Genomic DNA, 27,045 nt, shown 5'->3' on the forward strand with positions numbered 1-27,045 from the left:
ATTGCGGCACTATTCACAATAGCAAAGACTTGGAACCAACCCAAATGTCCATCAATGATAGACTAGATTAAGAAAATGTGGCACATATACACCATGGAACACTATGCAGCCATAAAAAAGGATGAGTTCATGTCCTTTGTAGCAACATGGATGAAGCTGGAAACCATCATTCTCAGCAAACTATTGCAAGGACAGAAAACCAACACCGCATGTTCTCACTCATAGGTGGGAATTGAACAATGAGAACACTTGGACACAGGAAGGGGAACATCACACACTGAGGCCTGTCATGGGGTGGGGGGATGGGGGAGGGATAGCATTAGGAGAAATACCTAATGTAAATGACGAGTTAATGGGTGCAGCAAACCAACACCGCACATGTATACATAGGTAACAAACCTGCACGTTGTGCACATGTACCCTAGAACTTAAAGTATAATAATAATAAAAAAGTGGTTAAAAAAATTGCCTTCCAGAAATATTCTTGAATTATTTTCTTGTTCTAAATAACCCACTTTTCTAAATAATTTGGAATTTGGAATTCTATAATCTTTTACTTAAGTAAGGCCCCAATAATTCTATAAGCTTCTGGCCTCACAAATCCTAGACCTACTCCTAGGCATATGATATAAGTGCAATGAATCCTTTGGAATCAAAACTCACGATTTGAATACCTGCAATTCAACTTGATAGTTATATGCTCTGCAGCAAGTTATTTAATCTCTCTGTTCCTCAGTGTCTTCATTTGTATAAAATGTTAGTACCACCCTCCTCACAGAATCATGAGAATTACATGAGATCCCATTGGTGTAGTGTTAGAAATATAACAGAGTCAAATATATGTGAATTCTCTTCCAATATATATGAATCTAGTCTGAGTATAAATGTCATTAGAGAGTACCATACTAGCTTTGTAGGTCTCAAAATGTAGTACCCTGAGAACTTGCATTAGAACTGGGGACATGAGAGATGGAGAATAAAGGAGGTTATTTAAAATACTCCACACCCAGTGAACCTGTTTCTGGACACAGGATGACCCATTGGATACTCAGCAGCCCTTCAGAAACCCCTACCGAAGTTGAAGGTCGAATGAACTTCAGTTCCCTCCCAACTCTCAGAGATTCTGGATCTGTGAATTTATAACTTTCTCATTCAAAAAACTCTTTGAGTACCCACTTTGTGCAGGCATTGAACTAGGCACTAAGGACACAGAGATGACTCAGATGTTTCTGTCCTTAAAAAGCACACAGCTTAAAACACATAACAAAATAGAATATGGTAAGTGCTGAGACAGTGCCTGCTACTCTTTTTAGACACCACAGGTGGGAGGGTGTCTGGAAAGCAATAAAGAAGAATACAGAATTGAGTGTGGAATGCTGAGTAAGAGTTTTCCAAGTGGCAAAAAGAGAGAAGGACATTCAAAACACAAAGACAAAAGGTGCAAAGGCCATGACATGCTCTTGTGCCTTCTCTGCTTCCTCCTCAGACAAGCAGCTGGGACAGCCACAACCACCCCAGCCCATGGCCAGAATGTAGGACCCAATCAACAGAGAGAGCCAGAGGGAGGGAGGCTGTCTCTGGGCTCCTCTTCAGCCTGGGAGAGGGAGAAACTGATATGAAGGCTTAAAAGGAGAAATATGCCAACAGAATTGAGACACATTAGTTAAATCAAGCCTGCTTTGCAGTTTTGCCTGCATTCTTCTCCCTTCTTGTATTCCTTGAGCAAATCCTTGCATTTTATTTTGTTCAGAGAATTGTACAGCCTCCTTTTTTGGGAGGAGTAGGAAAGCTTAGGCAGAGACTGAGTGTATTCAGAGCCCATCTTGTCTTGATGCCTGCTGAACACTGGCCAGTATCTTTGGTGACAAAACAATAGAGGACCCAGATTCTCCTCCTGCTTTTCCAAGGATCATAGGCAGATGCTGAGGTTCACAAGATTCTAAGGGGACACAAAAAGAGACTAAGGGTACTGGATGGGAACCCAGAGAACAAACCTCCGAGTTTGTGGTGAAGGCCATGTTTGTAGATCTGTTCCTCCTCTTTCTCCTGATAATGCTACTGCTAATTATTATGGGGTATAAGTTGTTATGGCAGCAGCATTAAGAGATGTGGCTAGAGCTTAAGCCATACACAAGTCTATATGAAAAAAAATAAAAAAACTTTTCTTTGAACTGGGTTTGAGACATCCCATGTCTTACAAACATGATGTCAGGGAGCCATATAAGGTCAATCGATCACCCAAAATGCCACATGCCAGATGGTGTCTTTATTCACTACATCACCACATCCTATGGACCTCAGGGACACCACAGCTGCCAGGAAGGGAAGGATGTGTGGAGATGGAGAAAGACAGTTGATATTTATAACATATACCACATAAAGAAAGATGATAGAGGCTCTGGGGGCACCAGATTTCTGTCTCAAGTGGGAAATGAAATCAGAGAGGCTAGCCACCTACTAAAAATGCAGACACGGGCTGGGCACAGTGGCTCACACCTGTAATCCCAGCACTTTGGGAGGCTGAGGCAGGCTGATCACAAGGTCAGGAGATCGAGACCATCCTGGCTAACATGGTGAAACCCCGTCTCTACTAAAAATACAAAAATTAGCTGGACGCGGTGGCAGGTGCCTGTAGTCCCAGCTACTCGGGAGGCTGAGGGAGGAGAATGGCGTGAACCCGGGAGGAGGAGCTTGCAGTGAGCCGAGATCGCACCACCGCACTCCAGCCTGGGCGACAGAGCAAGACTCCGTCTCAAAAAAAAAAAAAAAAAAAAAAAAAATGCAGACACCAAGTCCCAGATAGGATAAGTGACTCTCCCAAGGTCACTCAGCAGCTAATGCAGGGGCCAAGACAGACCTCCTGAGCCAGCTATTCCCATTGAACAAGTGAGATTCCTCATACTTCCCCAGGCCTGCCATTTTGGTCCCTAACCATGAAGCTCACCTTGGCTATGATGCGGCACAAGGGAGCCCCTTCCTGGGTCAGGCTGAACAGGTTCCCTGTGGTGGACTCTGTGGTGTAGATATTGTCTGAGGCATCAATTTTTCTCACCAGTGCCTAAGAAGAGAGAGAAAAGTTAGCTAGTAGTTACTCACCACCTCCACCCTCTGCTCATCTTAATGGAACACCAGTGGGCCCATGCTCCTAACAGCAACCATGGAGTCTACTCCTGCCCCTAGCCACTGCCCCATTGTAAGGGCAATGAGGTTCTAGCTTTGGGAAAGGTATCAGTCAGGGTGAGGTCTAAGCTACATTTTAGAGATGTGGGATAATTTCAAACCCTTGATACATAGGCCATAACTAGCCTTGCCCCAGTCTCTCAGAAAATCAGCTCCCAACATTGATGGGCTCAGCAAATACCATTTTGTGAATCTACTGGTTTTTAATAAGAAAAGAAACCATCAGTTAAATTAACAAACCATCAAATTGAAAACCAATGAGTGGCTACAGCTATGACCAAATAATTTGCTAATTTTGAATGGCTATTAGCTAACGGTGAACTCCAGCTGAGTGATGGGTTCAAGGGTTAAGTCAAGAGAAGTGCTCCACAGTAGTTTACTGCTTGAGGGATATTTTTCTTGGACATTTGCTCTCTCCAATTGCTTGCTGCTTGCGGGGTAAGGCTAAGATGAAATAGCAACACTGGGAATCCTGTCAAAGGGTGGGAAACTCGGTGAGGAATGCTATACTGATCAAGGCTGAAGAACAAACCTGAGGCTAGCGGTGAGAGGGTCTGGGAATGACTGAACATAAGACCTGAGGCTAGCGGTGAGAGGGTCTGGGAATGACTGAACATAAGACCAAGAAGAGAGGTTCAGGAAGGAAAGCAAATGAAAGATTCATTAACAAAAAAGATACAAAGATTATTTCTAGAAAAGTTTAGCTAATTTCTGAGGGAAAGGTTTTTATGTAACTTGAAACCACTTCATCATCAGCCATTTGCTTTGAAGCATGTGATTCATTGAGTGTAAAGGATTCCTTCCTGCTAATTAATGCCAGTAGCTCAAGTTTTCTCCTAGTAAGAATGGAGTTAGAGACTGAGAAGAGCAAACTTCGAGGGCCTCATTCAAGAAAGTAAGACCTCCAGACCTGGGTGCTCTGAGCAGCCACTCAAGTGGTTTCAGTTGCCAGGTTTATTTTAAAACATTAAAATGAAATTTAGTTTTAATTAAACACTGGTATTATGGAAAAGACACTTAAGAGCAACACTTGGAGCACCTTAGCCTTTCTTTGCCTCAGTTTCCTCATCTATAAAGTGGTGTAAAAATAAGCCATCTGCAGTGGCACGTGCCTATGAGTCCCAGCTACTTGGAAGATTGAGGCAGGGGGATTGCTCAAGTCCAGGAGTCCAAGAATAGCCTGGGCAACATAGCAAGACACCCATCTCAAATAAATAAATAAATAAATAAATAAATAAATAAAATGGTGTAAATAACAATTTCTATCTTTTAAGGGGGTTGTGCCCATTTTTTAAGGTTGTCAATATATATAAGGGATTTCTAAAGGTACCTGCCAGGTGGAAGCTAAATAAAATTGTAAGCAGTTACAATTTTGTGATCTTGTACAGTTAAGCTCCCCACACTTTGGTTTCCCTGTTCGTAAAATGATTAAAATTAAGAGCTTTGAGGCTCAAGGTAAGTGGCTCTCCCTTTTGTCTTCTTTATTCAAATTTATGAAATTCCTCACATATGTACAACATGCTAATCTAGATATAGCAGTCTAAGATTAAGTGTGTATTTAATCAAACTACATTAAATATAAAAATTATGCTCTAAGTTTTGATAGATGCCTCTTGTTAGAGATTCAACAAAAGGTAAAATTAATAACCAAGATTTGTCACTACAAATCCCTATAAAGATCACACTTCTTAGAATTCTTCCCCACCGTTACCATAAGCAGCTACACATGTGATACCAATGCTCACATGAAAATGCAGATTTCATATATTGGGGTCTTGTACCTAAATGATAATTACCTAATGTTCCTGATTAGTGTTTGCACTTGAAGCAAATTAGCATTACATTAAACAATTCAAACCCAATGTCTTTTGCAATCAACTGCTAATATTAGACAATTTAAGTCTGAGAATAATTTCATGTTAATGTCTATACACGTATATACAGTAATTACACCTCAGATATGTCTCAGTGAATCAGATCTCTGACAAAGAAAAGTTGCAAGCATCCTTTCCACAGTGTAAATCTGGAAAAATATGAGATCAAAGGCTCCACTGAAATCTTCAAGGCCCTAAATATCACCATGTGTCAGAGCTGGAAAGGACCTCGGAAATCATCTGTCCAATCTTCACTTCATAGTGGAGGAAACAGATGTAGACTTGACTAAGGTTACCTATGTGGTCTTGGGAGGAGCTGGGCCCTGACCCCTCTGAATACGACATCTCATTTTTGAAGGTCAGGAAATCCATCTCCTTTAATGTAGGCAGGGCCTCACCTGGACTAGTGGAGATTGAAGCCTGAAGGCAAGGCTATTGTCCAGCCTCATTAGTAGGTTTTGCCAAATAGGAGACTGGGTCTCCATCCTGGCTTCCCATTCCCTTCGCATCTAACACTATGTGTTGGTAACCTGAGCTTGTGAGTGGGGGCCTTGCAAATGCCCCCCTGGATCTTCCCTGGGTTCTTGCCAAGGCCACACTTCCCCTAAGCTACTCCGAGCTATAACTGAGCACAGTATGACTGTGGGACAGGGGACTCCTCAAACAGGGGACTTTGGCTTGATTCCCTGTCTGAGTCTTTTCCTTCCTCCTTTTCTTTCTCAGATGTCAGACCTGCAACATGGCTTTCCTTGCCTGCTTCTGCTTCCTCCTCTGCATCCATCATAGGAATTGCCTATCTACTCCCACCTTAGTGTGGCCTCAAACTGACACAGGCTCTACAAATCAAGGTGATTTTTTCAGGAAATCAAGAAGACATTGGAGAATTTTAAAAAATATGCTTCACTCAATATCATGAGAAGAGTGGTGAAAGACTGAAAAAAAGTAAAAGAAGATAGGCTGAAGCTGAATGACATTTTCTTAAAACGCATACTAGGCAGATATGAAACAAAAAAAAAATAAGATCTTAAAGACCAAAGAAAAGGGATTAAAAGGGGCCTAAGGACATGCATGCAGTTTAACTTCTCTGGATAAGGAATTAGAAAAGAAAAAATGTATTTTTCATGGTCTGTCAATCTGAAAAAGAGTAACTGCAACCCAGTGAAATCTATCAGAAGGGAGGTAAACTCTCAAAAAGCAAACTGGCATGAGTTCCTCAGAAGGAGCCAGGAAAATATTGTGAGACCTCTCCCTAAAGTTTTGGATAGAAAGTCCATAGTCAGACATAGTAGAGTAGCCCATCTGTGCAAAGGAGTTACATAAAATGCAGGTAGCATTGACAGGATGCAGTAGATTAAAGATGGTTAAAAATTCTTTTCTACTTCTTTTATAGAGAGATGAGTTCTAATTCCCCTTCCCTTGAATCTGGTCTTAATGCCTTTCTTGACCAATAGAAGCCAGCATTTGGCAGAAGTAATGTCCTAAGACTTCCAAGGCCAGGTCGTAAAAGGCCTTGAAGCTTCCACCCAGGCATCTTGGAACTTGGAACACTGTTTTGGGAGCCCTGAGCTTCCATATCAGAAGTCTGATAACTCTGAGAATGTGATGCTAGAAAAGCCACGTGTAGGATCCCCATCAATACTCTTGGCTAAGGTCAGCCTTCCAGCCATCCCCTCCATGGCACCATACATGTGAGTGAATACCACTGTCTAGCACTCTTCAAGCCATCTGCCAGCTGAATACCACATCTGTTGTTGTTGCGCAGAGTGGACGAATCACTTAGCCAAGCCCTGTCCAAATTACTGACCCTTAAAATCATGAGATATAATAAAAGCAATTGCTGGTTTTCTTAAAAAAATATTTTAATAATAGAGTTCAGAACACAGGAAAAGACCACAGAGATCATCATGAACTATTCGAAAGATTACTGGATAAACCGTCTCAGGTGAAAGTTTTTGGAAGTGGGGATGCAGTATTTCCTTTGTCTTAACAGAACATGCTGGAGAAATGCATGAATTAGGACTCCGAGGGAAGGCACAGAAAGATTGGATGTGCTGAAGAGAAGACAGACAAAATAATAATTATATCCAGGTTTAGATGAGCTATTGGTCAGATGGGAAAATACCTCCTAAGTGGGAATATCCAATTTAGGAACATAAATGTGGATAAGATCTCTTAGAACTAAAATATTTTGACAGACCCCAAACTTAATTGATTTCATTTCTCTCAATCAGGGAAATCCCAACATCTAGATTAGTTTGTTGGAGAAATAAAAGAATGTGTCAGAAAGCGAAGGGAAGTAAAAGCAGAAAAGTAGCTCAGATCCAGATGCTGCATTCACTCTATAAGTTAGGAAAGAGACCCACATGAGAAGGAGAGTAAATCATTAGAAATTCAAATGAGTCTCTCTAAAAGGAATGTGGGATTAACAGAGGGAAAGAGAACATTGGGGGCAGAGTTCATTACTGGAAAAAAAAAAAAGTAGCAGAAAGAAATACTATTAAAAACTGGTATATTCAAAAGTTATAGGAAGATGCTATTCTGAGAAGCCCCTGGCAGAGGTACTGACCCTCATGGACTCAGAATTCGGGAACATCAAGAGTGGCCTCAGTTCAGGTATCTGCTGAAGATGATGTTCAAATGCAGCAAGTGTGGAAACCAAATGGAAACCCTTCCCAGCAGATAGGGCTCTTAAAGTTTAAGCAACCCTCTCGTAAGAAGAGGGGACAATAGCCCTCATAATACAGAACTAGAAGCACCGGAGTATCTTATGTCAAAAGAATTTTTTCTCATTTCACCCTAAAAACATTTTGAAAAATATATGACCCCTTGCACATTTTTAATTTGACAGCTAAATTTTTTTATCATAAGTTTAAAAAACAAAGTTGGAAAGAATGTAATTTCCAGAAAATTGCAAATGTTGACGTAAAATAAAATCATTACATCACTCTTTCAAATGTATTCAATAGATTCTAAATACCAAAACAATGTAATACCATCATCATTCACTTAAAAATACATGAATAATCTCTTTTTTAACATTCTGCATCTTTCATTAAATTTATATTCCCATTTCAATTTTCCTTCAGAATTTAATGTAATATATTTAAGTTTTAAAGTGTTTTATTGATCACCCTTATCACACATCACTGAAATTTGAAATGTTATTTCCTGTTACTATCAAGCTCCGTGTTAAAAAAAAAAAATCTTTTCTTGGTTGAGGATTATTATCAGCCCAATTGGTCAAATGCAATAAATACGTTATAAATTTTGATAAATAATTATGTTATAAAAATTTTATTTTTAAAATAAATATATCTCTAAATGAGATGAATGAGGCTTTTTATCATTTTTAGGATAATTCATTTATGTATCCGTGATTGAATACTGACTTAATGCTATATTTTTAGATGTAAACTCTGAAAAATCTTGTTCCCATAAATCAATAGAGGGAAATGAGAAGAGTTTGTGTACTACATTGCTTAACCCCTTGAGTCACCTTCTAAGTTATGTAATCACACAGCAATCTATCATCAAACACTATTTTTAATAATCTGACAGCTGATAACTCCTCTAAATTGGTCCTCTTCTAAATTGACAAAAGCAAAGAACTGGAAAAGACTTGACTTGCAAAATCATTTGTTACCCAATCTTTAGAGGTGTTAATTTACTTTCTCAATTTCTGGAAAAAATTCCAAAAGTACTTTTCCAAGACTTATCAAATAACCATTAATTACAACCACTACTTTTTCACTGAAGAGTACCTTGAGTCGCCTGAATTATTCAAAGAGGATTGGGAAAATCAAAATATTATTTATTTCATTGCCAATACAAGTTTTAATAAAATATTTTTATTCTTCAAATATGTTTTGTTGAAAGCTTGAAGCTCCAGCTTTTACTTACTTAATTTATGAAAAATACTCACTCTATAACCTAATTGGCAAAGACAGTGCTTTCAGTCAACCCAATCAGCCAAGTCAGAGTTAACTTTTTCTCAGTAAAGACCTGACTTCATTTCTATTTAAGAAATGTTTTACCAGGTGCGGCGGCTCATGCCGGTAATCGCAGCACTTGGCGAGGCCGAGGCAGGCGGATCATGAGGTCAAAAGATCAAGACCACCCTGGCCAACATGGTGAAACCCCATCTCTACTAAAAATACAAAAATTAGCTGGATGTGGTGGCGTGTGCCTGTAGTCCCAGCTACCTGGGAGGCTGAGGCAGAGGAATCACTTGAACCCAGGAGGCGGAGGTTGCAGCGAGCCAAGATTGCACCACTGCACTCCAGCCTGGTGACAGAGTGAGACTCCGTCTCAAAAAAAAAAAACAAAAAGAAAAGAGATATTTCTATATGTATTTCAAGAAATGCAAAAACCTACTGACAAACAATTATGAAGATCATTCTCTATGGGAAAAAAAAATATCCAAAAACTGTCAATATTAAAATAAATTAGACCTAAAATAAAATCTGATTTAATTGTATACGTTATAAAGCCAAGATAAAATAATTTACTGAATTTGTAATAATGCAAATTAATATGTAGCTAACATTCTAAGTTAATAAAAAATCTAAGAATATGATTTAAAAAGCACAGTATTCCTTTAGTAAATAGGTATATATATATTAAACTTTGGTGTCTTTAGGGAATAATTAAATAAGAACTGAGAATTTAAAAAGTATATGTAATTCAATTAATTTTAGTAGCTCTCATCGTCAATTTTTTCTATGTATTTAAAGAAAAAGAAAGGTATATGCTGCTTAAATCTAATTAGCATAACTGCTAGCAATTAATTTTTTCTTTTGTTAATAGGCAGTAAAAAGTAGTATAAATATTTCAGAAAATATTTTGGCAAAATAGACTTTAATTGTTATCTTAAATAATGTGCACCAATTTTTTTTTAAATGTAAAATCTGTGTCTGTATTTTATCCAATATGTCTTGAAATTTTTGGTTGTTCTCAAAAGCATATTACAGTTACATTTAAAAGAATCAGTGTCATTAACCTTTAGAGTCTTTGGCTCTTCAAAGATACTTTTTTTCCAGCTAATATCACATCCTAGGGATGAGTGTGAAAAATAGTTGAAAGGAATTGCTTGCATTTTAATGTGTGTCCTAAAAAAGCAATTTTTAGTGCTTGATGTATCCTACCAGTGCTCCCTTTGCTTTGGTCTAAGGAGAATGTCCCTCAAGAGCCATACGCTGTTTGAGAATAAATGGATGGAAGGGATAAAATAAATTGAAAACTTTCATAATCATCCCTCCAACCACACACATACACACACTACAATATATCTGAATTGAGAAACTGCTCACACTGGGAAAAATACACAATTTCTTTTTTTTCTTTTCTTTTTTTTTTTTTTGAGATGTAGTTTTGCTCTTGTTGCCCAGGCTGGAGTGCAATGGCAAGATCTCGGCTCATGGCAACCTCCGCCTCCTGAGTTCAACCAATTCTCCTGCCTCAGGCTCCCAAGTAGCTGGGATTACAAGCATGTGCCACCACGCCTGGCTAATTTTTTTATATTTTTAGTAGAGACAGGGTTTCTTTATGTTGGTCAGGCTGGTCTCGAACTCCCAACCTTAGGTGATCTGCCTGCCTCGGCCTCCCAAAGTGCTGGGATCACAGGCGTGAGTCACCACACCCAGCCAAAATATACAATTTCTAATGGCATACGCAACATAAATATGTATAAAGCATGGAAATAATTCATGAAAGCTTAAGGGTCTTAATGGTTCATGAATGAAGGCTTTTCCTTTGCTTGATTCTCCACTCCCATACCAAGATTTTTGTATGGCAAGGCAATGTACTATAAGATTTGGGACGGATGAAGAGTATGCCTTTTGGAAAATAATAGAAGGCCTATAAAAAACTCAGTGTATTATTGGGAAGATCATTTTTAAGAAAGAAAACAAATGAAAATTGAAGATCTAGAAATAAGATTTCCTTAAAACTGTATGTGCTTGCATTTCTCCTGGGAAATCTTTGGGAACCTGGGGAATGCAGTGCATTTGAAATGGTTTGAAGACTACTGGTCTGTCACTTCAAGAAGCCCAAATCAATGCATGCTGGAGTGGCAGAAACACAGTGTTTTCAGGGAGCTAGAAATTAAGATGTTTTGAATATGCTGAATGGGAAAGAATGCAAATCAAGCAAGTCCTAGTAAAGAAGTTGCAAATGCCTGATTTTGCAGGAAAAGGAAAACACTTCAAATGCCCGTCAATGAGAAAGGAGGCATTTTTTTCCCCATATATGGTAAACATAGTACCACAATTAACCTGTGGTGGATGTTTCCCCCAGTGAGTGTATGTTCACAAATCTTTATGGACTATAGACAACTGAAATAAACGGACTGACATCCTACCAAGGCTGCAACCAAGACAGTCTCAGTCGCCCATCCTTTTTTTTATTGGCTACAGATGAGCATGTATCTGTTAAGGACTTTGGCAACCCTAAGGATGGCATCCTGGGACAATAGGTTGCTTGAAGTTCCTGGAGTTCTGTAGGCATTGAGGATCAGCTTATTGTAACTTTCTGAGAATATATGTGTAGTGCTGTGATAGTATTATGTATCCAGAATTAAGGGCTTTTTGAACCCTTTTAATTATGGTTGGGAAAGACTAGTACAAATTGAGAAGTCCTGAAGGAACCCCTCCCATTATTGAAGAGACAGCCTGGACTACAGCTGCTGAAGGAAACCCAACTCCCCACACACTGGAATGAGGCCCTCCTGGCTGAGATGAACAGAGTATGAAAATTGAAGAGATTGTACTAACCTAAGAATTTGAGACTTTGGATTATTCCTAAAAGTAAAAAGACTGAAATTTGCTTCCTATTATATTTCCCACTCTCCCATTGAGCAGATTTTGCTTAGCCATGTTGCCCAATATAGGTAACTGGAAGCTGCAATGAGAGTAAATGGCAATACAAAGATAATCCAAACATACTTGCAAGATGACAAACATAAAGATTTCCAAAATTTTAATATGCTCCTATCCCATTTTAAAGTTCCCTAGGAAAAAATAAAGTAAAAGAAAAAACTTAAATCCTTTTACTCTAGGAATAATCCAAAGTCCCAGATTCTTGGGTTAATACAATCACTTCAATTTTTATACTTTGTTCATCTCAGCCAGGAGGGCCTCATTCCAGTGTGTGGGGAGTTGGGTTTCCTTCAGCAGCTTTAGTCCAGGCTGTCTGTACAACAATGGGAGGTTCCTTCAGGACTTCTCAATTTGTACCAGTCTTTCCAACCATAATTGAAGGGGTCCAAAAAGCCTTTAATACTGGGGTGAAGGGGGTGGGGAGATTTGTTCCTCTGCTCAAGAGCCTGCACGACTTCTTAGTGCTAAAAGAATGTTTCTCCAATTGCATTTCCTAAAACACCAGCATCTCAGAAGAAGTAAATAGGTGCTTTAATAATATTTTTAAATCTGTGACCCTGAAAGTTTGGAATATGTTGCTTAACATTCTATGCCAGATGCTGTTCTAATCATTAGAGATATATGCATGAGCAAAACAAACCAAAACCCCTGCCTATGGAAGCTGCAGGTCAGACAAGAAATACTATAAGTGCATGAGGACCTTTTGGAAGATTTGCAAAGCAGAGTGGCACATCATAAGACAAATTTTGATGTAAAGAAATAGGTTTGATTTCATTTACATCAAGACAGCACAAATGTAAGATCCTGGTATAATTACTAACATCCTAAGGAACAATATTTGAGTCACTAGTTTAAGAAACACATGCTTACAACACTGAACACAAATTACCCTGTCTTCAGCCAATATATCTCCTGATGTCACTGCTGCCCTGTATGGAAACTTTCTAATGTAAAAAGAAGCCAAAGATCAGCCAAAAATATATTATGAGCATGGTAAGCTCAGTCCTTAAAAGGGCATGGAGGAAATCATGGGACATGCTGGCAGGGAAGGGGGAAAGCACCAGGAAAGGGGGTTATCAGGAAGAAAACTAATATGCAGATGAATGGAGGACAACACTCTGTGGCCAGCCACCCCCGCCCGCCCGACTCCTACCATGAGAGGGAGGCCAATAAGGAACCCATTCTAACAGAGCAGGAGCTGGTCTGCTCAGCTTCCAGGCCAGGCATCAATGGACCAGGTGGTCAGACCTGGCAATAGAGCAGGGGACAGCTGGGGAAGTAGGAGCACCAGATCAGGAATTTCACCCTGAATATGATCAGAATGAAGAAACAGCAGAATGGATCCAACTATACAGCTGAAAGGCCAGGGAAGTAGGCTCCAAGCAAGCCCAGGGAGCTTTTCCCATGCTTTTCTGACCTAAAGCATCAAAGATACCCTGCCTCATTGCTGCCTCATAGAAAACACCGATGACTAGTTCCAAACCCAGCTGGCTTTCACTCACAGTTCAACTTAACACCTCTTTTTCAGCCCTTTTTTGTTTGTTTGTTTGTTTGTTTGTTTTGTTTTTTTTTTGAGACGGAGTCTCGCTCTGTTGCCCAGGCTGGAGTGCAATGGCACGATCTCCCCTCACTGCAAGCTCCGCCTCCCAGGTTCACACCATTCTCCTGCCTCAGCCTCCTGAGTAGCTGGGACTACAGGCGCCCGCCACCATGCCCAACTGATTTTTTTTGTATTTTCAGTACAGACAAGGTTTCACCATGTTAGCCAGGATGGTTTCGATCTCCTGACCTCGTGATCTGCCCGCCTCAGCCTCCCAAAGTGCTGGAATTACAGGCATGAGCCACCCCGTCCAGCCGTTTTCAGCCCTTTTAATTGAACCTGGCACTTCCAGGAAAGTGGTCACAAAAATGGCATAAAAAGCAACAGCCAGTACCTGTACTCCTGCTCAGAGGTTGCTCCAGGTCTCCCTCTCCACCACTAACTCCAATATTTCTTCCTCATCAATCCCTTGACTTTTTTGCCCATTTTGGTCCCTGTGTCCCTTGGGTCTCTCTGGACTTGATGGTTGATCACCGCCTGCCCCTGCATGTGATTGTCAGCACTGGCTCATCAGCTCCAAGTGCCTGCCCCAGCACCCCAGCCTGTGGCCCTTCCTTCCCTTTGTCCCTGTCAAGACGTGGAGAGTGGCCCTTGAGGACCTTCCTGTGGTTGGGGTGGGAGGGTGATAATACCCAGGACCAGCTGCACTGACATGGGGGCCTGTGGGAGGAGTGGGGGTGAGGCAGGACCAGCATGTCAGTCAAGCCAGAAGGGCCTGCGCCAAACCAGCCAAACACTCAGGAAGGAGAGAAAGCAAACCCTGGGCTCAGCAGAGAGGCTGAATTTGGAGAGGAGCCGACATGGAAAGAGATTTGTTACTTGTGGTAGGCTTTTATTTGGTGGTGGGAAAAGAATGGCAAATATGTAACACAATATTTCTGTAACTATAAATAACCATAAATACCTTTCATAATGAAAACCTTATGGAATCTGCTTTACTGGGAGGTTTTTAAAATAGCAAAGGGTAAGGGAGGGAAATAACATGTATTTAACCCACACTATGTGCTAAACACCTTCCATATGCCTTTGCTTAGTCCCCTCACTTTTCTTCTGTAGAAGGTTTATCAATTTATAGAGGAGGAAAACGAGGCTGAGAGAGGTTCAGGAACTTAACCAAGGCTCCATGGTGAACCACAGATTGAAAGTAGATAGGCCAGGCTCCAAATCCCTCCCTCTTTCTGGAATCAAGCACGAGCCTGCCTAGAGGCAGGGGCTAGACTATACGATCTTTCTAGGTTCTTCTCTGTTGTCAGGATTTCTAGAATTATCCTATTCCCTGCCAGTGCCTCAATTCTTTCAGGATAGTAAAGACCCATCAGGTACACTGTGAACATTAACTCAACAGAGAAGACTGAGGGTGGTGGGAGCAATAATAGAAGTATAATTGGGAGATGCTGGGCTCTGCCACCATCTTGCTGTATGACCTTGGATAAGTTTCTCCCCACTCTGGGCTCCAGTTTTCACATCTGGAAAATGCAGAGTTGTGGTAGGTGCTCAGGAAGCCTCAGCCCAGCTCTGACAGTTTTGTTTCACAAATGCTGGAGTTGACTTTGGTGGTTTCAGTAAGATGTTTCCCAATAAAGTCCACATCAGTAGCTTCCCCAAGCCTGGCTCAGCCCCTTTCTCTCCTTTCCTCCAAGGGTCCACACAAGCACCCCTCCCCACGCAGCTCAGCCTGCACTGACCTGAACCTCCCGTGTCAGGGCCAGCTCCAGCAGCTGGCCAAAGTGCTGGCCCAGTGTGGTCAGGGTCTCACTCACGCAGGCCTTCATTGACTTCAGGACATGCTCATTCTCAACCTGAAGGCACCTGAAGAGAAGAAACCATGGCGTGGGCCACTGGAAGGGGCATTTGGTCAGCCCAGAAATGTTGCAGGGGCCAGAACTGGACCTGCTCCAAGCCTGGTGTGTGCTGAAGACATTGGCAACTGGGAGTCAGAGATAGAATATTCCATAGCTGGCTTGCCCCCTGGTCTCTTAGTGTGCAGAGATGTGCTGGCCTGAGATGAGGACTACCAGTCCACATCACCAGGAAGAAAGGCCATCAGAATGTGGAAAATCTATACCTCTGGGCCTCTCCCTGCAGAATCTGCCATCATTGCAGCCAGGGTCTATCTTCTTTGTGATGTTGGGGTGGGAGATGGAGGGGCAAGAAGCTTCAAGAGAGGTGCCAAGTGCCAGGTATTGCTAGTGAGCTCTGAAAAGGTGGATGGCAATGCCTGTGGCCCTTTAAGAAATGGTTGTCTAGAGTGTACAGAGAGCCTTAAGAATTTTCTTCGCAGACAAGAAAAACAGAGGGGGATCAGGTTCCAATTTACTCCTGTGGCCTGACAGTGTTCTACCCAGGAAAGCAAAAGACCTCAGGGAGCTCAGGTTTTATCTTCAGGACACAGGCTCTGGGAAGGGTGAAGGAAAATGTCAACACACACCTGGGTGTGTATATACATGTGAGGCTGAGTGTGTGTACATATCTGAGTATAAACATATGTAGGTTTATGTGTGTGAAATATAGAGGAGAGGGTGTGAGTGTATTTCTGTGCTGGTCCAAGCATGTGTTTATATATCTGTATATGAGAAAGTGAGTGTCTGTGGGCATTGAAGTCTATGTGTTTGTGTGTGTAAGAGTGTGAGTGTCTGCTTTCACCTTGCCCTGACTCTTGCCTTGACTTTGGGGACCTGAGGGTTTTCCCAAAGCTGTAGGAAACCTTTTCCTTGTTACCAACTCCTAGAATATCCTCTTTCTTCCTATTCCCAGGCCTCTCCTCTGCCTTTTACCCTATCCCTAGGGCCTGAACACGGGGCAGAAAATTTCAAGAGAATATTTTAAGATTTCTGATAAAAGTCAGAAAAAGGAAACTCTGAAACCACCACCAGGCCTCTCATTCCCATTCTCCCTCTGGGAGAAGATACCAGCACCTTCTCCTGCCACAGGTCGGTTGGGCAGACCCTGGGAGATCCATGGTCCAAATTTACCTCTCTGTGACTGCCGAGAGCTCTGAGCATTTCTCCATTAGTAGCTTCTCAATCTGTAGAAAAATAAGTCCATTTTATTCAACTCAGTAAGCATTAACTGAGGACCAACTGCTGTGCTGAGCACTCGGGGGGCATTAAAAATGAAGAATCAATTAATGTGACTTGGGGAACAGGCACTTAAAATATAACACAGTGTGATACAGGTGGCAAAAGAGATCACGGCAGGCTACTTTGAGAGCATAAGAAAATGAAACTGAGCAATTATTTATGCTGAGGAAGCTGGGAAGCTTCAGGAAAGAAGGGGCATTTAAGCTGGGCTTTGAAGAATGAAGAGAAGTTTTAATGTCTGCAAAGCTGAGGAAGGAAAAGTTTGAGGCAAAGGGCAAAGCACTAAGATGAAATGAGAATGATGAAAGAGAGAATGAATAACAAGGGAGATTTTTAATGGTTCACTTTGGGCTTTGAGAAGAAGATTCAAAGTCATGGGCTGTGGAATCAGAAAAGCTTAGATTGGACCCTATTTATTACACCATTCACTGCGTAACTTTAAATAAATTATTTGGCCTTTTAGAACTTTTGTTTCCTCATCTATAAAATAAAGGTAATCCTAACATTTTTAATCAATTGATTTAAGTGTTTTGCATATAACAATTCATCTAGTCATCACAACAAATTTATAAAATAAATTCTATTATTATACCTTTTCGGATGAAGGAACTGGGACACAGAGAAGTTAAGTAACTTGCTGAGGTCCACATAGCAGAGCTAACATTTCAACCCAAGCAGTCTGGCATTAAAGTCAATAAATTCAACCACTGCACATCTTCTCAAAGTAGTGGCACCTACCTCACAGGTCATGCAGGTTAAATGAGATACATGTAAAAAAACACCTAGCACAATATCCACCACATAGTAGGCACTCAGTAAAGATTCTACTCTCTTTCTTTCCTCTTTTACTGGAAGGGGAGAAAGGCTTCTGGAGCAAAAAAGGTTCAGACACATGATTCAAACCCACTCTTCTCTAAAGCATCCTGACTTCCAGTTCCCGCCCACTCCTATCCCAGGGCAGCTGACCTGGCCCATTTCCTTCGAGGAGTTCCTGCTGACAGCACTGTACTCGCTGACCATGGAGCGGGCATGGCAGGTCAGACGCACGCTCATGCTGTGCACCCGTGCCCAGCGGTCCTGGGCCAGCTTCTGCCCAATCCTGCGCAGCTCTGTGCTAATGACCCAACTCCTTTTGAGCAGCAGCTGCAGGGGGTCTCCAGGGCCAGGGCCACCTGCCAGGATGAGGTCACCCTGTGCATCCTCCTCCAGGCTGATGGGCTTGGCCTGCAGGACGCACATGCACTCGCACTCGGTCATGAGCTTCAGATCTTCCATCCAGCGCTGGACTGAGTCCACCTGCATCAGGTGCAGCCTGCAACCAGGAAACAGCACCACGATAATTATCAACACCCCATGATTTCCAAAGGTCTCAATTCTAGGCCATCTGATATTTACTAAGCACCTATTATATGCTTAGCAGTGTTTCTCCCATTCATGCACCTTGATATTCTCAGTCATTTCTCATTATCTTCATCTTACAGATAACAAGTATGAAGCACAAAGTTTTAAGGGCAGATGACCAGACTAATAAGCAACAGGCAATTATATCTGACAGAGTAGCCAATGATCTTTACAATAAGGAGGAAATGGAAGGGTGAGGCAGGAATATTGCTTGAGGCCAGGAGTTCAAGACAAGCCTGGGCAACATAGCAAGATCCCATCTCTTTAAAAAAAGTTAATGGAAATAGCCTAAATATCAAATAATGGTCACGCTAAGTGAGCTATGGTATAGCTATGATTATGTAGTATGCAATTATTTAAAATGATGCTTTCCAAAAGTTTCTAGCTAAGAAAAATGTGTGTGCTAATATGCAAAAATGGAAATGTAAGCACACAATTATTACAATAATGTTAGAAAGCTCCATCTAGGAAAAATATTTAAAGGAAACATATTACAATGCTAAAGCCTCTTAATGGGTAATATAACTAAAGTCTTTTTCATTTTTTTCAACTTTTCTCTAGTTTCCAAATTTTCTATAGTGAGCATGTATATTACTTTTGTAATGGAACAAAATTAACTTTATTTAGTAAACAGCATGAGAACATAGATTCATTCCTAAGATCTTAATCAAATAAAATGCACTCTAAAATTCACTGAGTCAAGTAAAAGTCAGTAATATCAGATCATTGATAAAGCACTGTACATTTGTTGAGTCCCTTATATTTCAAATAAGTGCCAGGCACTGTGGGAAAAGCAGATATGAAGATGTAAAGCCTCCACTCTCAAAAAGCTTTTGATCTGCCTAAAGAATCAAGATAAACTAATGAGAAGTTAAAAGACAATTGTTATGTGTCAATTAAAAGTAAAACTTGGAAACAAAACTAAACTAAAAAGACAATAACAAATTTCACTATCATTTCACAACAGAAGACACGCATAGCTAATGACTAAGGCTGAGCGCAAGTTCCTTTGTCTTTGGCTTGTAACAGTATTCTGATTAGTCTTTCTGCTGCTGATCTTACCTGCCTCAAACATTCTTCACCTGCCACCAGCTCATTCACTCATCTACAAATATCAGTACCTACAACATGTCAAGTATTGTTCTAAGACATAGACTGCAGCAACAAACAAATAATCACTTCTCTAGCCAATGTTACATTCAAGTGAGAGAACAGTCAATTTTCAAAATAAATGAGCAATGTATGTAATATGGTGCAAGTAGCAAATGCTAGGAAGGAAAAGAGAACAGAAAAGAAGACTAAAGAGTGTTAGGGGTGGATGGGGGAGTAGACCTCACAATTTAAAATAAGAGGATCAGAGGAGGCTCATTGAGAAAGAGACACTTGAGCAAAGACTTGAAGCACATGAGGAAGGATGCCATGTGGCTATCTGAGGGCAAATTGCTCCAAGGAGAGAGATCAGCAAGTGCAAAGGCTCTGGGGGCAGAGATGTCCTGATATGTGCGAGGAATAGCAAGGAGGCCAGAGCAGCATGGGAAGAGTCAGCCGGGGTGGAAGATGAGTTGAGAGCAATGAGGTGGGGGTGAGGGGAGTAGATCCTATGGGGCTGTGTTGGACAAGGTGGAGATTTGGCTTTTATTCTGAGTCAGTATAGCAAATAAAGGGCACCAATGAGGCCAGCCTGGTGAAGCAAAGGTACCAAGTAGGGTTGAAATTATAAGGCAGACTCCAGTTATCGAGGTTAAAAAATCATGTCTTCATGTTTACAGTTATTTAATGAGAAGGAGCAAGACTTTCTGAAATATGTAACCATTTGACTATAGGCTTTTAAATGTAATTTTTAACCACACATCTTATGTTTAATTATGAAATTGAACATATGATTTCTTTTAGGAAATTGCTTTTTAAATTGTTTTTAAAAAATAACCAATGATTTCTCTGTCTCTGCCTCCCTTCATGGAAATAGCTATTACACTTTGTAAAGAATTTGAACATATACATATACATGCATATGTATATAAACATATATATATACATGCATATGTATGTAAACACATACATATATGTATATGTATACAGACACAGAGAGAGAGAGAAGAGAAACCCATTAAATCCAAAATCACAGCACCCTACTGCCCATATATCCTTATGAAAGCATATTTAATTTTATATTAAGTAGAATCACATCTCATGTACTGTTTGATTGCAGATAACTTTCAATCTTCTGCATCTTATTATCATTCCCTTATATTTGCCCACCCCTTCCAATCTCAGCCAACTAACTTTAACCTAGTAAGTATCATTTTCTATTTTTCTCCACACTCACGCATTCTTACACAGACTGTTATCTAAGTATATATACATTTATAAGGTTTTCTGACCTATTGCTTTTTTTGTAAATATGACCATAGTATATACACATCTTGCTGCATTTTGATTTTCTTACTTTACTTTGAAATCTTTCAAGTCATCCAGCAGAATCCTGAAACACTCTTTCCAATGTTTGAACACTATTCCAGATTGTATATATTCCACAACTTATTAAGCCATTTTCCCATTGCTGGGCATTCACTTTTTGTTCAGCTCCTGACCTCTATAAACAATGCAACATTCAACATCCTCATGCATATGTTCTGAATTGTAATTCAATAGATGTTGCCACATTGACTTTCAAAAACCCCAATGCTTCACTTTCCCCCAAGAATGTATTAGGGCTTTCTACATAGGTATTGAAATATGTTTCTCCCCTGCTTAAATCCTTCAGTTGCACCCCCCATACCACCGTTCCCTGGATAAGTCAAAACTCCTGAGGCTAAGATGAGAGAGCTTCCGTGATATGGCCCCAGCCTCCCTTCCCACACATCTCCCTTGTCCATCTTCCCCAACTCCTAGTGCCCCTGCCACAAACACACTCTACACCTCAGATAAATTCAACCTCCCCATTTCCCAAACATACCACTCTCTTTCACAATCCTCTGCAGCCTTGAACATGAAGTTCTCCCTCAGATTAGAAACCTCTTTTCTTCTTCCCTACCTGGCAAGTTTCTACTCACCCTGCAAGACCTGACTCTTATATTACCTCCTCTAAAAAACTACAGCCAGAGCTCATGAGTTCCTCCTCAGGGCCCCTGCATCCTTCAGTGGGGCACTAATAACATTCTACTGCAATTGATGTGTGTGCCTGAACTCCCCAAGTCCTGTGAGGAACAGTCTCTTGTGCCTGGCTTATTGCCAGTGTCTGACATATATCAGTTATTCAGAAAATGTATGGCCATTGTTGAGTGGCCAAGTGTCAGGCATTTATTGCCATAGGTCTGTACCTATGCAGAGACTTCATACGCCTCCATCACACAGGCTATGCAGAGAGTGCCCCGAGATTGATACGATGGAAAAGGAGTTATTAAAGATGGAAAAACTGTGATTATTGTGTTCTAAAGACATAGAAATGGGAGGAAAACTGACCTAGGGGCTTTTAAGAGGCAACAAATGAACAAGTCACTTGCACACTGACTCATTCACTGCATAAGCACTTTGCAGTGGACATCTGTTACATTATCTTTCCAGCATCTTTTTCTCTCTCTTCTGTCAATCATAAAGACAAGTTTCATTAGCTACCTCTTGGGATGGCTACCCAGGCTGCAGCTTTTCCCTCTTCTTTGCTAAAGGCCCCTCCTCCCAAACACAGGGGTGATCCCCTGGCCATCTGTAGCCATGTCTAGCCTGTGTTAAAATGCCCCTGGAAACAACTGGTGCTCGATGCAGGGGTGGGCTTCTGAACTAAGCTGCACTAATCCAATTCCTTGCCCCAAATTTTGAAATGTAGAACCAAGGGTCATACAGACAGGGATTATTGTACAAGGGACATGTTAACAATGGCAACTTCAGTTGTTCCATGAGAACCTCCAGGATCACTTGGGGAGTGGGGAGACAAGTCCAAGAGTTAATTTCTATTGCTTGTAACCAAAAGAACATTTTCTAAGACACAAGCGCACAAATAACATAGTTGAGTTGGTGTTCTTCTTAGAGTAAGGGTCTGCTGGGAATTCCAAGAAGAGAACTCCCCCTTTCCATTGGAGATCAGGGGCAGGTGCCTGGAGGAGGTGGTCATACCCTGGGTAGGGTTTGGACTTGTCAAGACAGTGAGAGCATATTCCAGGGTGGGGCAGTCAAAGGGACAATAAGTAAGTCCCCTGTTCTAGAGTTGTACATTCTGGAAGAGAGGGAACCATGATAAGGAAAGCCAGAAAGGTACACCAAGGCCCTGATTGTAAGAAGCCTTCGGAGCCAGATTAGGGGCTGGCCATTCACATTGAGAGCCCTGAGAAGATACTGGACAGTGGGCAGGGCAGGGGAGGTAGGGATGGCTAGGACTGGAAAACAGCCAAATCACAGCACCTGGGACCACCACCTGGCTCAAAGGAAACCTGTGTGCTGGGACTGCTTCCCAAGGAAGAGCTCTGGCATCCTCTGAATGGAGGCACTCACACCCCTTACCTCTGGCCTGGAAGGGAAAGAACCAACCCAACCCCAAAGCCGTGGCAGAGGTAGGAAAGGAGAACAAGGCCCTGGGAGGCCTGCTCAGACCCACAACTCACATTTTTTGTCAAGCCCTCCACCCCAATGCACACAGGAGGTATATACTTAGTTATTGTTTTTAAAGCTATGTAAGAATTAAAAAGAAAGTGAGATTTCAGAAGCTGTAATTAAACTCCTAATCGATTCAGCACTCTGCTAGTAGGAGAATTGGAGTGACAGAACTATTGATTTCTTAAGCCCTGTGTGTTTGTGCCTACTAGTGTCTGTGTTTGTGGATATGAATCCACCTGGGTGCCTGTCTATATTATCTGGATGCCTGTATCTGTCTGTGTGTCTGTATATCCCTATTTGCGCAAATAGATGACTGTATATGTGTTTACAGGACTTACCTCATATAAACTTGATGATTAAAAACTGGGGGTGGAGGAGCTTGAGCTTGGGTACACTTGGTGAATCATTTCCAAAGAAAAGAGTATAGAAAAGGGAGAAATAAAGAAACTTTACAGTGGAGAAACCTGGCAGTCGCTATTTTAACCAAGTGATCAAGTTTAACCTTACCAAGGATAAGGCATGTTGCTAGCATGTACCCCTGAAAGGATATGATAAGAAGTGCACTTCATCTTGTAGCATTCTTCCCCCAGGACACATAGCCTCAGTCTCATGATAAGGGAAGCATCAGACAAACCCAAACTGAGGGACACTCTACAAAACACCTGACCAATACTCCTCAAAGTGGTCAAGGTCATCATAAACAAAGGCAGACTGAAAAACTGTCATAGAACAGAGGTGACTAAGGAGACATGAGGACTAAGTGTAATATGATATCCTGGGTGGAATCCTGAAACAGAGAAAGGACATTCATGAAAAAAAAACTAGTGAAATCTGAATACAGTCAGCTTTCCATATCCACAGATTTTGCATATACAGATTCAACCAACTACAGATGGAAATTATTCAAAAAAATAAAAAATAACAATATGATAATAAAAATGTCACACATAAAAAACACAGTATAACAACTATTTACATAGCATTTACATTGTATTAGGTATTATAAGTAATCTAGAGATGATTTAAAGTATACAGGAGGATATGTGTAGCTTATATGCAAGCATTAAGCAATTTTATATCAGGAACTGGAGGATTCACACATTTTCATAACTGTGGGAAGTCCTGGAACCAATCCCTCATGGATGCCAAGGGACAACTGCAATGTCTAGAGTTTAGTTCATAGTAATGGACCAATGCCGGTCCCTTAGTTGTGACAAATGTGCCATGGTAATATAAGATGTCACCAATCAGGGAAACTGGGTGTGGAGTATATGGGAACACTCTGCATTACCTTTGCAACTTTCTGTAAATCTATAACTATTCGAGACCAGCCTAGCCAACATGGTGAAACCTGTCTCTACTAAAAGTACAAAAAAAAAAAAAATTAGCTGGGTGTGGTGACACATGCCTGTAATCCCAGCTACTAGGGAGGTTGAGGCAGGAGAATCACTTGAACCTGGGAGGCAGAGGTTGCAGTGAGCAGAGATCATAACACTACATTCCAGCCTGGGTGACAGAGTGAGACTCCATCTAAAAAAACAAAAAAACAAAACAAAACAAACAAACAAAAAAACTGGGAGCCCAGACTAGCTGTCTCTCTGGTTTTATATCATGAGCCTCATGCAGGGAACACCTGGAAAGCCCAAGCTCCAGGATGGTAGGTGAAACCTGGCTAAAGAGCCAGGAACAGAGCCTTCCTCAAAGAACTGGGAAGTGGAAGGAAAAGCGGTTGCCAGTCAGGCTATGGGTGGAAGTTGTTCTCTCAGGGGAAAGGAACATGGCTACTCCCAGTAGCTTTGTCTTCCAGTCGGGCCCCATCATCTGTCCTACAGATGAATCCCAGGTGAGCCTTGTGGACCTGTGCCTTCAATGCCTAGCTACGTCGGGGGACCCTCCCTCTGAGGCCCCTCATGATGGCTCATAATGACCCTGCTCCTTCCTTAACCACCTTAACAGACAGGCCTTGAGCCACAGCTTCCTTGGGACTGAGTAGCCTATTGTCTACGAGTCTGAGCATAAGGGGGATGTATCCAGACACAAGCAAACAAGGCCTGCACACTGGCATAAGGGTAGGAAGAGCTAGCTCTGCTTCTCATAATCTGTGTGACCTTAGGCAAGCTACTGCTTCTTTTTTCCATTTTCTGAAATTTTTATTGAAATATAACATACGTACATAGAAGTGAACACATCATAATATTGAGCTACAGTTCAATACATTTTCATAAGGTCAACGCATCCATGAATTCAGCAACCAGATAAAGAAACCTAACTATTACCATTGTCCCAGAACTTTCCTTTGTGCCCCTTCTAGTCACTCCCCAACCAGGATAACCAGTATCCTGACTTTTAACAACATAAGTTTGTGTTTTGAGTAAATTTCTTACCAATTTGAGCCTCAATTTCTTCATCCATAAAATAGATAATAATAGAGGTTTCCACACAGGGTTGATGGAAGAATTAAATTAAGTGATGAATGTGTAGGGCCTAGCACTCTGCATGGCACAAAAGGGGACACTCAAAAATGTTAGTTCTCTGTGCTGCTCTTCCCCAAACACCTTTACACGTGTCACAATAACTAGAAATATAATAATGACTGGAATTTATTGAGCATATCCCATGCATTGAGCACCATGCTAAGATCATGTCCTTTTCAGGGACATGGATGGATATGGAAGCCATTATCTTCAGCAAACTAACACAGGAACAGAAAACCAAACACTGCATGTTCCCATTTATAAGTGGGAGCTGAACAATGAGAACACATGGACACAGAGAGGGAAACAATACACACTAGGGCTTGTTAGTGGGGTGGGGGAGGGAGAGCATCAAGATAAATAGCTACTGCATGTGGAGCTTAACACATAGGTAATGTGTTGATAGGTGCAGTAAACCACCATGGCACACGTTTACCTATATAACAAACCTGCACATCCTGCATGTGTATCCCAGCACTTAAAATAAAATAATAAAGTAGATGAGCAGAGAGAGGGATGAGGCAGCCTTAACATAGGCAGATGGGGAGGACCATTTGCCCAAGCAACAACTTGGGGCTGCTATGGGCAAAGGAAGATGAAGGGAAACTGTGAGCCCCTGACCCTGCCTACAGCTCTGGAGACGAGGGTGGGCAAGAACGATGAGCCGCCAAGATATAATTGCTGCTTTGGGCCAAAGCCACACAGAGCTGTCCAGCTGCAGGAGTTGCCTTTCATGGTAACAGTCCTAGAAATGAGGACAGACAAGGTGCCAGTGGGGAAAAAGCAGAATCTGGTTTACTTTAAGAATGAGCTTAAGCCAGGTGTGATGTCTCATGCCTGTAATCCCAACACTTTGGGAGGTGGAGGTGGGAGGATCCCTTGAAACTAGGAGTTTGAGACCAACCTGAGCAACACAGCAATACTCCCATCTCTACAATAATAATAATAATTATTATTATTATTAATTAGCCAAGCATGGTGGCTCTTCCCTGTGGTCCCAGCTACTCAGCATACTCAAGAGGCTGAGGCAGGAGGATCACTTGAGCCCAGGAGGTCAAGGCTGCAGTGAGCTATTATGATGCCACTGCACTACAGTCTGGGTGACAAAGTGGGACCCTTTCTCTTAAAAAAAAGGTTTAAAATAACTGTTATTTCTAGAGATTGTTTAAACAGCAGCAACTCTTTCTCCCCAAGCAGCAATCAGACATACTGAGAAGAAAACATAGAACAAATTAGTAAGCGTGGGAATCCCTGCCTCCCCCTACCTCTACTTAGTGACCAATCCCCAGGCCCATCAAGCAGGTGCATGCCGCTTATGTCCAGGGCAGGGAAGACATTTGGAGGCTCTGGCCTATTAGCAGCTGAAGGAAAAAATGGGTTGGCTACTCAAGAACCCCCACCCAGCCTGACTTCTCCCAGAATGCTTTGCACCCAAGCTGCTCACATTTAAACTAAACTACTGTGTTAATAATATTTTTGTGTTTAGCTAAAAAGAAAATAGACAGAATTAGACAAAAAGCAGTTCTGAAATCACAGTGAAATAAAAAATAAAAATATCCACCAGTAATAATAACTTTTATTGAAACTTTACAGTGCCTCGAGAGCTGTGCACTTATCATGCATTATTTTATTCTCACGACAACCTTACTTGGTTTACTCTCTTATTCGCTCCATGTTACAGGTGAAAATACAGAGGTGTAGAAAGGCCACATGACTTAAGAAAGCCAGGACTCCATGCAGGCAGCCTGGCTCCAGAGACTGTGTTACTGACCACACTATTCATCTTCCCATCTGTGTCTCTCCTCCACCAGACTTTAAGATATCCTCAGAAGCAGTCATTGTTTGATTCATCTCAGCGCAAGGCCTGACACACAGTAGGTATCAATAAATATGTAATTGAATCAAATAAGCCTAAGACTGCCTGGGAGACATGCATTGTATGCCTTGCCAAGCCAGATTATTTGAAAAAAATAT

General features: G+C 41.4%; 1 protein-coding gene across 3 annotated transcripts in view; it reads right to left on the minus strand.

The window, feature by feature from the left end:
• Nucleotides 1–27,045, minus strand: part of INSC (INSC spindle orientation adaptor protein) — a 100,431-nt gene that overhangs the window by 53,225 nt on the left and 20,161 nt on the right. For all 3 annotated transcript variants that reach the window (XM_063672234.1, XM_054438929.2, XM_063672233.1), the window contains 4 exons: nucleotides 17,576–17,921; nucleotides 16,502–16,554; nucleotides 15,215–15,338; nucleotides 2,945–3,058 (listed from right to left, as the gene is read on the minus strand). In XM_063672234.1, coding sequence (XP_063528304.1) covers nucleotides 2,945–3,058; nucleotides 15,215–15,338; nucleotides 16,502–16,554; nucleotides 17,576–17,921 — 637 coding nt within the window. The remainder of the gene's footprint in view (nucleotides 1–2,944; nucleotides 3,059–15,214; nucleotides 15,339–16,501; nucleotides 16,555–17,575; nucleotides 17,922–27,045) is intronic.

This window comes from Pongo pygmaeus, chromosome 9, assembly GCF_028885625.2.
Source record: "Pongo pygmaeus isolate AG05252 chromosome 9, NHGRI_mPonPyg2-v2.0_pri, whole genome shotgun sequence".
NCBI classification, from domain to species: Eukaryota; Metazoa; Chordata; class Mammalia; order Primates; family Hominidae; genus Pongo; species Pongo pygmaeus.